Raw genomic sequence first — 13,455 nt, forward strand, 5'->3', positions numbered from 1 at the left:
GATGGCTGCTACTTTGCCAGTTCATAAGACACTGTATAGTGGAATTACTCTAAAGTCTCATATTTAGGACTCTGCTGTTATTGGACAGATTAAATATTTTCTGTTAATTATGTCTTCAGAAGCCCAGTGGACTTTGATAATTAAGCACGTCTGATTCCTTGTACACAGCTGAAACCTGTGCTTCCCTGAGTGCATTCACTCACATACTGTGTTTCTTTTTATGATGTTGCTTATTTGCATTTCCTGAAAAAGCCATCAAATCAACTTTTAGTATCAACAGCTGTCATCCCAGCTGATTGCCTTTGTGATATATTTCACTATATCTGGCCTCCCAGTACCACAAGCCTTTAGTAGCTGGAAGGTATTGTGGGAATCCTCATGCACAGGATAAATATGGTATTGGAACAGAAGAAGCAGTTGGCTGTATTAGTCTGCAGTCAGGCAGAAGGTAGGCTAGATTTTCACTTTATGAACTAGATTTAGCTAGCCTGTAAAGTGCAGATCTACCCAGTCTCCTATTAAAATGGGTCTCTGATGCTTTAATAAATGAACAATAATTGCACATCTAGCTTTCCAGATTATGGTTTGGGTGAAGTTCCTCCCAGAAAGAAAGGTTAGAAAGATAACATGTCTGTACCAGAGGACAGTGCTTCAGGCACTCATTTTGGTCTATATGGCTCAACTGGTCTGGAAAATACGTTAATACTGGGCACATTTACACATCTGTTAATGCGCTTTTCCTAATGCAGATTAAATTTAGTACTTCCAATGTGAGGTACTAAATTAATATGCATTAGGCTGTCTTAGTTTACAGTAGCACAAGTGCACACTTTTTAGATGATGCTTAATGCACAGTAACCTATTTTACTGTGCATTAACATAATAGTATTTTTTTTGTGCACTGCTTTAATGCGCAGTAAAATAAACTACTGTACATTAAAGCACATGTGTAGACGTTCCCACTGAGAGGTGTATTGAAATATTCTGTGGGTTTCTAGGATAATGTTTAATGGGATTGTTTCATATTTTATTTTAATTCTCTACTAGACTTTATATGTTAATTTTTTTCTCTTGTGTTATGTTATTTTCTTCAAGTGTAAGCTGCCCTGAGCCTTCATTGGGAGGGTAGCATAGAAATCTAATAAATGAGTAAGTATGGGGAACAGAAGCAACTAACATCACTCACAAAAGTTATTTAACATCCAAAAAGTTGCCTTGGTGCAAAAAAGTTAAAGTGAAACGTAAGGTTCTCCATGATGTTTTGCTCAGAGAAGTAATCAAAATTTTGTCACATATTTTTGTTGTAGAAAGCAGTATTGCTTCTCCCCCAGCCTTTCATAATCATGCATGAGGTCTCAAAAACCCCATTATTTTAAAAATAACAATTTTTGGGCTTATTTTATTTGTCTGCTATTTCCTTAGTCTGATGCCAGCACTTGGTTCGTGTTTCAAGTTTTCTCCACAACCAGGTGGGCTAGAAATTTATTTTGTTTAAAAATATAAATTGAGAAACTTACCTAATCACATGATTTCAGAATCTGGAGCTTTAAGGAAACATCAGGTATCCCATGACTTGTAATAATATTAGGATTTTTAGAGAGAGGGGTTGTAGTGGTTTGAAGAGCACCCTGAAACCTTTCTACTTGTTGAGAACAAAAGGATAGCGCTAGCCATCTATAAGAAATTTCCCAACATCATAACCCAAAAAATCTGAGACAGGCTGAAAGAGAAATACAAAAAGAGGCTAAGAGGTGTGCCCAAGAGTTTTGGCTGAAATTCTGTGATGATATTTAGAAAGCAGCTCACGCAGGTGCTCACCATGGAATGTACAAAGGCATCAAATGAGCAATTGGTCCAGTCAAGAAGAAAACAGCTCCACTAAAACACTTAAATGGAAATGTCAAACAAAGGGAACAGAAGTGACTTGACAACCATAGAGGTATCTCCCTGCTGAGCATCATCGGAAAAATTGTCACTTGCATCTTGCTGCCTAGGCTGCAATCTCTAGGTGAAAGAATCTATCCTGAAATTCATTGCAGTTTTTGCTCAGGACACTCCAGCATTGATGCAATCTTTTCAGTCAAGCATCTGCAAGAGAAGTGTAGAGAAAAATGAATACTACTGTACATAGCCTTCATCAGTATGACGAAGACCTTCCATACAGTCAACAAACAAGGACTTTTTACTGTTGTGAAGAAACTGGGTTGTCCCTCCAAACATAACTCGCTCATTGCCTCAAGGTATGTAGGCAACTGTGGTGTATTGAAACAAGTGCCTTTGACATCAACAACAAGATCAGGTGTGTTTTAGCCCCCATGCTTTTCATTTCTACTTCTTCATGCATTCAGAGACAGTAATGATAGTATTTATCTTCAAACCAGACTAGATGAGGCTTGTTCAACACCACCAGGTTTAGAGCAGAAACCAAGCTGAAAGAACTAGTTCTGAGAAATTTCCTGTTTGTGGATGATGCAGCCTTGGTTGCCTACAATGAATTTTCCCTGCAAAATCTCTTGGGTAGATTGTGTGAATCATGCAAGAGCTTCAGGATGGCAATTATTCTGTAGAAGACTATAATCATGTACCAAGGGATGAAAGAACATCACTCTGGAGGATAAATCTCTTGGTGTCATTGACAGTTTTTGCTATTTGGGTTCTACAATTAGCAGGAATCTCGAGTTTCAGACTGAACTGACTACCAGAATTAAAAAAGCAGCTAAGAATTTTGGGCTATTACAAAAATATGCATGGAATAATAGGAGACCATCAGCTAAGGTGCAGGTGCGAATCTACGTGGCTTGTGTATTGTCATCCCAGCTTTATGATTCAGAAATGTGGACTACATATACGAGGCATATTAAGAGCCTGAACAACTTCCACATGAGATTTCAGGATCTTACACAGACAATAAAGTGGGAAGACAGAATACTAAACACAGAGGTACTGGAATGTGCAGGACTGAGACACTTAGAAACCATTATCAAGAAGAGGAAGTTGTGATAGATTGGCCATGTCAGAAGAATGGGAGAAGACCGTATCCCTAAGAATATTTTGTATAGTGAGATTTGAGATGGCTTTAGAAAGTGGGTTTGCCATGTATGGTGGTACCACAATGTGTACAAAAATTATATTAAGTTGTTCAACATCAACGTAGAAAGCTGGGAGGAACGCACAGTAGTCTGGAGGGAACATCTGGCAGCTCAGCATGGAGTGGCATTGATCTAGAGGATGGAAGCAAAGTGAGAAAGAAGGAAGCAGCTGTACTGTAAATTTGGACTCCAACTTAGACAACATATGGATCTGTGAAACTTGTAACAAGCTGTCGTTCTCAGATTAGACTTGTCAACCACAGATGGAAACATCAGGCATCTAACTAGACCTTTTACATGTACACCATGATCTAGAATAGTGGTTCTCATCCTATTTACTATAGTAGGCCACACTTGCAGCTCTCAATGTGGTATGTGGGCCATACCCACACAATGTACTTCCTGCGTATCCATTTAACAGGATGAAACATGAACCACCGCAGTGTGCTGACTGGGCTGCATGCGGGCCATGGGTTGAGAACCGATCTAGAGGATTGACTCTTCCCTACAAATGATAATGGCAGTAGCATGATTGATAAGAGTCAGAAGCCAACGATAGACTGGAAGAGACACATTTTTTGTCTTCGAGAAGGGGAAATGTGGAATCATTAATTTTATTTATTGAGTTTTCTGTGACACTTTTCACAATAGTGTGATTGAGTAACTCACGAACATTAACATTTTTTTCTCCACAATGACACAATGCCTTTTCTCCACAAAGACTAGTTGTGGTGAGGTGAACAAACCTGAGCCAGGGAAGAAAAGTGTTAACCTGCTTGGCTCCAGCCTAAGGCTCTAGTTGATCCTGCTGTGTAACAGGATCTATGATGTTATGCCCAGAGGGAATGCTATCTAGGGGGAATAATCAGAAAAGAAACATGAAACTTAGAGGAAGAGGTGGCCGTCAGAGGCACAATAGTCTCTTTCTTTCCCTCACTAGATTCTTAGAGCCATGCTCTGAAAGAGTTGCATATAGTGAAAAATCGTGAACCAGATTCTGATGTTATTGGTAAACATATGCAAGATTTAAATATTATATTTAACAGTCCTTACAGCCTGTACTGTAAGCAACTGGTACAGAGTTTTGAAAAGATGAGAAGCACACTGTAAATGCAGTCACAGAAATATGCATCTTAATATTGCATCCTGACACTGAAACACAATAATAGCATTGTTGTAGCTTAGCATTAGTATATATACTGATCCAACACCATGATGTCTGTATCACAATGCAGTATCAGGGCATTCCAGTGCAGTCATCTTACAGCTCGTAAGTCCTTTCCATGTAACTGCCAATCTTTTCTCACATGTTTGAGAGTTAAGAGAAAGAGAAGTATCTTTCCATCTCCATTTTATCACTTCCCCTTGCCTTCTTCTTGGCTTCTATGAATATAAATGTCTAGCGAGACAGCAACAGGTGCTTTTAGGATCCTCACTGTACCTAGAGTGAAGAGGAATGAAGAAGCTCCATTCTAAGCTATCCATTTTCCAGAGAAGTACATACACTATTCTAAAGATGGTGTCATTTGTATAGGACATCAAGAATCCTAAAAACCTCTTGTGAATGAAAATATCATTTCAGAATGTTAAGAAAAAACTGCAACAGTATACTTTAACATTTGTCTTAAATCCAGCACTTATTTTTTAGGGTTCCTCTACAGTGGAAGGTATGACAGGAGATAACCATACTGTGGATTATGATGAAGTTCAGAAAAGGGAGACTGGAAAGAATATGGGAAATCAATGCAATTTGGTAATATTCATTTAAATAAAAAAGGGTTCTTGTGCTTCATGACAATGTTTGCTTCTTGAACCAAAGTTGATCCAGAGACATGGGACCAGATCCTAATCAGCTTCAGGCACCTAAATAGGACTAAGGTGAAATTTAGATGCGTAAGACATTAAGGCTATACATGTGTTTGTTCATGTTCTAATTGGAATGCTCCAGCATCATCTCATCATCATGTGTATTCAGCCCCTGCACGTTTTAAAATGGCCACGGGACATTCAATGAGGTTTAGATGAAGCGTCCCACAGCCCTTTTAATGTGTGGGGGCTTAATACATGTGACAGTGAGCCATTTTAAATAGAGTAGCTGTCCGGGAACTGCTCTAACTAAAGCGCCCCACCCCCATCCAGGTATATAGGCAGCCAAAGAGCAACCAAAATTGGTTTCCCTCAGCAGCTGGCAAATTACCTAAGCATCTTGCCTCCATTTAGATGCTTAAAAAAAGCCTAGGTGCTCAGGCATGGGCTCCTGTACGTGCTCAGAGGCAATCTAGATCAGCCACCTTAGCATCTAACCTCCACATATACTCGTGTCATGTTTCAGATTGGTGTGAGGAGGCACTTGACTCTGTACATCTGCAGTTCCTTAGGTGGGCTCCAGCCTTACCTAGCATTTGTTTGATGCTCCAGTAATAAATGCAGTTCAATGCACAAAACAGAGCAGGGGGAATGATGGTGCCATCTTTTGCCAGTTACTCTAGGAGTGACAGAGCACTTGCCCAAGAAATCAGAGCTCTTGGTTCTAAGACTACCTTACCCTGAGAGTATTAAAACCCACATCGACCATTTCCCATAAGAGACCCCTAATTGCTAAGTTGTAGGCTAAGCTTGGTGGGAGCACTGTCCCCAGTTCCTCTGGAAGTTAGTTTGCTAAGAGTGCAAAATTCACAGGGCCAAAAGGATTTCCAAAGGAGTCCTGAGTTTGCTGTCTCTGGGTTAGCTAGGCCTGTCCCTCACTTTTTTTTGCACGTGCACTTTTAACCAGGCAGAATTCATTGGGTTGCTGTGTCCTAGGGGTTGTTGTGCTTTATACTGAACTTGGTGCTGGTCTTAGGTAGGTCTTACTGGATTGCAGCATAAGAGAAGTGCCTCCCTTACAGTCCTGGGTCAGATCCTGTAAGGTAACTCCCCAGAATTCAAGGAAGGAGCAGGAATTCAGACATGTATACCTGGTGTGGCTAGGATTCCTATGGAGTACATGTAGGTACCTGCCTGCTGAGTGACCGGACATTCAGGATCAGTCCTAGGAGGTACCTAGGTCTCCTCACTCAGTGTACAGGAATCCAGGCCTGTAGATTTGGATCACATTTTGAGTCAAAACACTAAAGACATTGCAACAACTAAGTATGAAGTGCATTGGAGGATGAATAGGATCTGATTCCTGCTTTTCCTGTAAGACTAAAATATCAGAGCATTGTAAATCTTGTAACAATATTGGCACAAGGAGATAAAGAAGAAATGTCACATTTCATTGTGTTTAATCAAAGACCAGACTAAAAAAACCACACGAAGCTTGGGCCAGCTAAGTGGTTGAGTGAGCACAATTCAGAGCCTTGTGAAGGCTGTTCTCTACCAGCTGCAAAAAGCCCAATCGTTATCACTGTATTCTAGCAAAGATATGCTTAAAATTTCCCTTTAAAAGTGTCTTTTTTCAAAATTGCCATATCATGATGAGAAAGAAGAGCCCAGTAAACAACATTTGTTACAGTAAAAAAAAAAAAAAAGCCTCTGTTGATGCACAGAAACAATTCAAGCTGCTCCTGCTTATTCTGAGAGCAGTGGGCTCTATCACTAGAGCCTGTAGAATATTGAATTAGGCCTTTCAGACTAGCTCTTTGAAAGGTCAGCATCTCTGGACCAAGCTCCAAGGTGAATTTCAATGGATACAGTTTACGCCTTCAGCCCCTTGAGACCTCCTCCCTTTGTAAATGTGTTCAACTGTCCCTACTCAAATTTTGTGAAGTTTTTTGATCCCCTTAGACTTACTTCACTACCAAAAGGTATATTTTAACTACAGAAAAAGCATGCACTAGCTCTCCCACCAAAAAGTACTTGTGGAGATAAGGCTGCTTAGTTTTACTGTGAGGGAAACGTTATCAGCCATGGATGGGGGCATGGTGCCAGTCTTGCTTACCTACATGTAGTACCTTGTCTCCACTTCAGATTTTACAGTGAGATAACGATGCACCTTTTTATCTTGCCAGAAAAATACAAAACACAAGACAAGAAAATAGCTTTGTTTTAGTGAAGATAAAGACTTCAGCCAACACATACTTAACCTTATGTTACTTGCCTGCTGCCTCTTTTCCCTTATGCAGCCTTTCAGAGTTTGGCTCTGATTTATGTCAGCCCCATTGTCACGTAGAGTAGTTTGGTTCTTGAGAATGATTCTGGGCGATAGAACTGAATGTGCTTTGGGACTCCTCCAACCTCCTAACTTGAAGCAGATTTATCACTTCCAAATAACTAACACCAATTAGTTTCTCCAAATCTAATACTCTTTGCTGATGACTGGATATTTGCCAAGTTAGCAGTTTTAGAGCTCAGCTATTTCTAGGCTCTTTGAGGCTATATTATTTTGATTTGGATTATTAAAGGTGATGCACCTTGTGAGCAATAAATATAATAATAGCTTACCCCCAGACATACCTTTGTTGCATGAGATGTATGAGCATTTCAACATTAGCATCTATATTTTCTTTTTATACCTATACAATCTGTTTCCCTCTGAATGAGGTACTGAGCATAGGATAGTTTTTAAATGTACTATCCAATAATAATGCATGCTGTGTTTTTATGCTAAAAGTTTGACTTAATTCTACTTTCACTGAAATCAATGATAATTTTGTCACCCACTTCACTAGATGTGTGATCAAGCAGTGCCTACCTGGCAACAGAAAATTCCATTTTTAATTGAGATGACCTAATTTTGCATAATTTGTAAAATGGTAAATGAAGTAGGAAATGCTAAGGCTGTGTATGTTTGAGACTGGGGTTAAGGAGAATGAAAATATAATTGGTTGATGTGTCCCTTACACTGTAGTCCACTGCCTGGGCATCATAAATAGAAAGATTTTCAGGTTGTCCTACAAACGTAGTTAAAATGTGCTGAGTGAATAGACTATTGTATTCTAAAGTTTCTGGATTTCATTTCCTCATGCATTATTTTGCTTATGTTATTAGTGCATATCTCTGCTTTGGAAATAATTTCTTAAGACCTTGTAATGAAAACTTCTCTTATGGCAGTTAACTTCCTACAGTGAACATCTATTTTAAAATCACCTCAAAAGAATGTAATCTAAGCCAGAAATCTAAATCTAAATATCCTCAGCTCAGGTACATACTACCTGCAACCTCACATGTCTAAGTGGCTTCACCGTTAATAGTGATTATTTTATCATTTATATAACATATGGGAGAGATAAAGTGAAAGGGCAGTAATGCAGAAGTCTAAGATGGTTGATGAATTCTTTAATCTCTCCATAAATTTGATGTATTTTTTTCTTTTTTCCAATCTTTTCAGAATATGGATTTACAATTTACCAGGACACCAGAAGTGGCTGCACTTTTCCATTTACAGAATAAACATCATTTTGATGAGTTTGAGTGCTCTTCAGATCAATACTGCAAGCAGAATCTCTTTCCTAAGTGGCGTTTGCCAGTGAAAATAGCTCTTGCATTGGCATTGTTAACATTTATCTATACTTTTCTGAGAGATGTTATCTACCCTTTTGTAACTAGTAATGAAAATGCTTTCTATAAAATTCCAATTCTAGTGATAAACAAAGTTTTACCAGTGGTTTCAATCACGCTTTTGGCACTGGTTTATTTACCAGGAACATTAGCTGCTGGGTTCCAGCTCTATTATGGCACAAAGTATAAACAATTTCCACAGTGGTTAGATAAGTGGATGTTATCAAGGAAACAGTTTGGACTTCTCAGTTTCTTCTTTGCCACAATGCATGCATGCTATAGCTTGTGTTATCCAATGAGAAGATCTTACAGATACAAGCTGCTGAATTGGTCATACCAACAGGTATGGTCAGGTCACAGATGTCAAACACTTGCATCCAGATAGTGTCTTCATCTTGTTCGCATCCACAGGCCTGGGGGAAATACTTTCATTTGAATCTGAAGCAACTCCACAAAGCTTTCTGTTAAAAAGCTGTGGGCCAGTTTATTTCCATTAATATGCCACGGTGCTTTGAAGTGAGAAAGCTAGATCTAGAGAGTAGAACAGAGTGAAAAATCCTAGGTTATTATATATTGCTGAGCAAGTCATTTCCTTTATTTGTACTACAGTTAAGCTGTCTGTAAAATGGCTATAATTATATATGCTTTGCAGTAATTAGTTGTTTGCAAAGCACATGAGATTCTCCATATGAATATTTTCCAAATCATGGCTGGAAGATTTGAAAGAGTGGTAAAGTTTTCATTAAAGTTATACATCAGATTTCAGCTAATAGTACATAATTAGTTTATTCAGAGGGTAGGATGTTTTCAAGAATTCTTAAGAATTCTGCATATAGGCCAGCTCGTTACTACATAATATGCAAAATAAGAATCTTTAAAGCTAACCTATGTGGCTTGTTAGGCATTTCCCTGATATTCAGGAATCTCTAGGCAGTAAGTATAGTGTCACTAAACCATTCCCAGCCCCTGGTGCAGACCATGCATCCAAGGTGGGGAAAATGACTCTAGAGCACGCTGCACTAGGATTAAACAGCCTCTTGCATTTGTAACTTTAAAGATCAGGGCCCCTGAATCCCAGCCTTTGTAAACCATTGTTTTCAGTACAGCTCAATATATCGTGTTTTTTGTTGGGGATGTTAATCAGAGTTAAATGGATATCTTGGCAAGATAACAAAGTAATCAGGAATGCCTGCTGAATTAGCCCTTTTAAAATAGTCCTTGTTAATATATTTCTTGTTGTTAGAATCTGCCAGATATGGTATTTAGCCATAAATGGAATTTTGTTTGTCAAAGAATAAAGTTTCTCCTACTGTGAAGTCACATTAAGAAGGCTGCAGAACAGGTCTGTGCTGGGCCAAGGCAGGGCTGAAATCAGTAAATACTTCTAACTGGAGCCTAATTTAGTTCAGCATAGGTTACTGCAACTGTTGTCAGAAGTAATAACAGTTGCATTTAGAGACTAGTGTACGTTCCATTGGATGGTCAAAAGCAATAAAATGGAAGTGAAAACCAAATGAAGGGGGGAGGAGGAGAAACAGGTCTCTGGGCCTATTTCCTAATGATTGTAAAGAGAAAAAAATATTTTTTGGAAATATTAGGTCCCATGTCCATCTCACTTAAATATTATTTTCTTTCGCAGGTCAAGCAAAACAAGGAAAATGCCTGGATTGAGCATGATGTTTGGAGGATGGAGATTTATATCTCTCTAGGAATTCTGGGACTTGCTATGCTGGCCATACTAGCAGTAACATCAGTTCCATCTATCAGTCACTCTTTGACCTGGAGAGAGTTCCATTTTATTCAGGTATGAATAAATCCACATTATGGGTGATCTGTCTTCCTTTGGAGGATTTTGCGGGTCAGTTAAGATCCTCAATTAAAAATATCAATATGCAGTGGGGTTCCTAGAAATCAGTCCAGAAGTTTAGTCATTGTTCTCTGGCAATTGCTGAGCAAATAAAATATTGACTTTCTCTCTTACATGGCAAAAAAATGGTTGCCATGAAAGGTTGTTGGATATTAGCGATTGTCATCATGAAATAAAACCTCTCTCACCTGCAGGATACCAGTTTAGATATAATCCAGAATGATAGCTGATGACCAAAATAAAATGATTGTTTCATGGTCTAGCGTATGAGAAATGAATTAGTGGTTTCAGTACAAACTATCAAAAATGGTTGCGCCTTTGTTGAAGGCCTGAGGAAAAAGCCAAGTATTCAAGGAGTATTAAAGTAGAAGACCTGTAGTCCTAGAGCAGGATCCATGTATGCTAGCAGGTCAGCATAGACGTTTTATTGACATTTCCAGAGTCAGATTTTTAAGGTCTAATTGTTGGGTACAAACTGACCTACATTTATGCAGGATGCAATGAGGAGAAAGATACTTCTAGGCCACTTCCCACTCCCCTGGTCTGGGGGCTGTGAGCTGTCAATAACAGTCTCTTTTCATTTACCAAAGTTCACTGGTGTGCACAGCCTTAGATAATCCCTGTTCACTTCAACATGCCCCTTTGCCTTGTAGCATTAGGAGTGCATAGTCTAGAGATGGCTATGTCAATTTTGTACTACATGGGATCCCATTATACAAGCAGGATTGTCTGTTGTTTGCCTTTCACTCCTTGACCCCCACTTCTTAGCTGTTTTGAGATACCTGAGCATCACAAAGAAACCAGAGTTCAGGGGCAAAACTTCAGCCTTAACGTATACAGAGAACTTCAGTCTTCAGTAGTTCTAGCCCTGTCATACCCTTCAAAAAGCTGTGTTCAAGAAAAGGAAATCTATTTGAAAAAAAGTCAGCTTCTACCCTTAGTTACAGCAACAAACCCATTTTTGGATGCTAAGATTATACACATGTACTTGCCTTACTCAAGTTAAAGTCTAATGTCTGAGGCTCTGGTTCTCCTGCCACTTATGTTACATAAATCAAGAATGACTCCACTGAAGTTAGTGTAGTTACACAAGTGTTGAAACAGGCTCTGAGGACCTAAGTTTGGAAGTTTGATCTAGTAAGCACCTTGTACTTGAAAACTTAGCAAGAAATGTTTCTCTCTTACCAGTTTTGTGATGTAGAATCTTATATACCTTAGTACAGAGGTACCCTACCTGTAGCCCGTGGGCTAAAGGTAGCCCATGGAGCCATGGCATCCAGCCCACAGGGCTCCCCATGAGTTGGCAAGTTTGGTGGTTGGGAACCAATGGCAAACAATACTGACACCCCTCCCCTGCTGCCAAATTCCCAAGCCCCACAGAGCCAGACTGGAGCCAGGCCCTACACCTGCTTCCCCTCCCCCCTGCAGCCAGATTGATACTAAGGCAACCTCCTACCAGCTCCCTGTGCCGTGCTGTGGCCAGATCAGGGCCAGCCAGGCCATTACCCCCTTCCTCTTCTCTGCGCAGCCGTACTGGGGTCAGCTCTGGTGGCAGAGCCCACCCCAGCAGCAGGCAGCTCCCAGGGGCAGGGACCAATGTCCTAGCCCATGCCAGCTGTCTCCTGGCCCTGTGCTCCCTGCCCCTGGGCCAGCACCCAGAGGGAGTCTAGAGCTCCACCTGGCTGCTGCAGGGGGCTGGTGCAGGGTTCCCACATCCCTTCATGTGTAGACACTTGCCTGGATCAGTTTAGAGTAATTTACTCTAAAGTAAACTGACCTAGGAGTATTTGCATGTGTAGACACGCCCACTATATAGTTAGCAAAGTAATCCTTTTTATTACTATTGAAAGAAGATAAATAACTCGTGTTTTTGTATCTTTTCAGACCAACATGGGATATTTAGCCCTAATGCTATGCACAATTCATGCCCTGGTATTTGCCTGGAATAAATGGATCGATATTAATCAATTTGTCTGGTATACACCCCCTACATTTATGATAGCAGTTTTTCTTCCTATTGTAGTTTTGCTTTGTAAAAGTGCACTGCTTCTGCCATGCCTTAGAAAGAGGATACAGAAGATCAGATGTGGCTGGGATGTTAACACAGAAACAGATAAAACACAGATGACTTCCAGGTTGTAGACTGAATATGGACGTTTATCCTGTTGCCATGAAAAGATATACATATATCTGTGAAATGTTTACATGCTGGATTTGCCTTATTTGGTTAAATGTTTCTTTTGTACTTTTCATTTCTACTTCTGTTGTGGGGTATGAAACCCACATTCAAATTTGGACCGTGGGTGAGAGAGTGAAGTTTAAATTTAAATTTGCCTTCAGGAATTCACTTGTTTCTTTATTGAGTCTGTTATTTTAAAATCCAACTTCCTCATCCCTGCAAACTGACTCAGCAAAGAGAAAATGGTGTTAAATCACCACCTCATAAATTGACCACAGAAAGTAAATGAGAAAACAATCTTAAAAAACCAGATCTGAGTCTTATATTGTAATGGCTTTACTCCTTCTGGTAGTTAAGATTGTAAAAAGTTTTCCTATTTTGGGTGAGGTTTTTAAAAAGTAATTATAAAATCAGTTTTGTAATTATGAAATCAAACTTCCACTTAGATTTGAATGAGAAACTAATGAAAACTCACTTTCTCTGTGATAGCTAAGCCTTGCTGAATGATTCTGGTTGAATAATTCTTATTGGAATAATTTTAAATAAATTATGCAGTAAACGCCTTTTTCATTATTCACCCAGCTTTAGATATATCACTTTCATTTTCCCTGCTGGTTTGACTATGGGACCCTTGGCAGGGGTAGGAATAAATGATGGCCAACTGCTGCTGGGACCATTCAGATAAGAGTTGCACTCATTTCATGGGAACATACATGCGCACACTGCATTCTAAAAATCAGGAACACATGAAAACTGAAATTATGTAAAGAATCATTTGACATGGATGTGGATCATGAAAATTACTCTAATATATATTACCAGAACTAGCACACATAACA

General features: G+C 39.4%; 1 protein-coding gene across 2 annotated transcripts in view; it reads left to right on the top strand.

Annotated features, from left to right (window-relative positions):
• Positions 1–13,179, top strand: part of STEAP1 (STEAP family member 1) — an 18,064-nt gene extending 4,885 nt beyond the window's left edge. For both annotated transcript variants that reach the window (XM_019532917.1, XM_019532909.1), the window contains exons 2-5: positions 4,738–4,842; positions 8,401–8,913; positions 10,210–10,374; positions 12,322–13,179. In XM_019532917.1, coding sequence (XP_019388462.1) covers positions 4,738–4,842; positions 8,401–8,913; positions 10,210–10,374; positions 12,322–12,579 — 1,041 coding nt within the window. In that variant the 3' untranslated portion in view covers positions 12,580–13,179. The remainder of the gene's footprint in view (positions 1–4,737; positions 4,843–8,400; positions 8,914–10,209; positions 10,375–12,321) is intronic.
• The last annotated feature ends 276 nt before the right edge of the window (positions 13,180–13,455 follow it).

This window comes from Crocodylus porosus, unplaced genomic scaffold (assembly GCF_001723895.1).
Source record: "Crocodylus porosus isolate Cpor-Errol unplaced genomic scaffold, CroPor_comp1, whole genome shotgun sequence".
Lineage (NCBI taxonomy): Eukaryota > Metazoa > Chordata > Crocodylia > Crocodylidae > Crocodylus > Crocodylus porosus.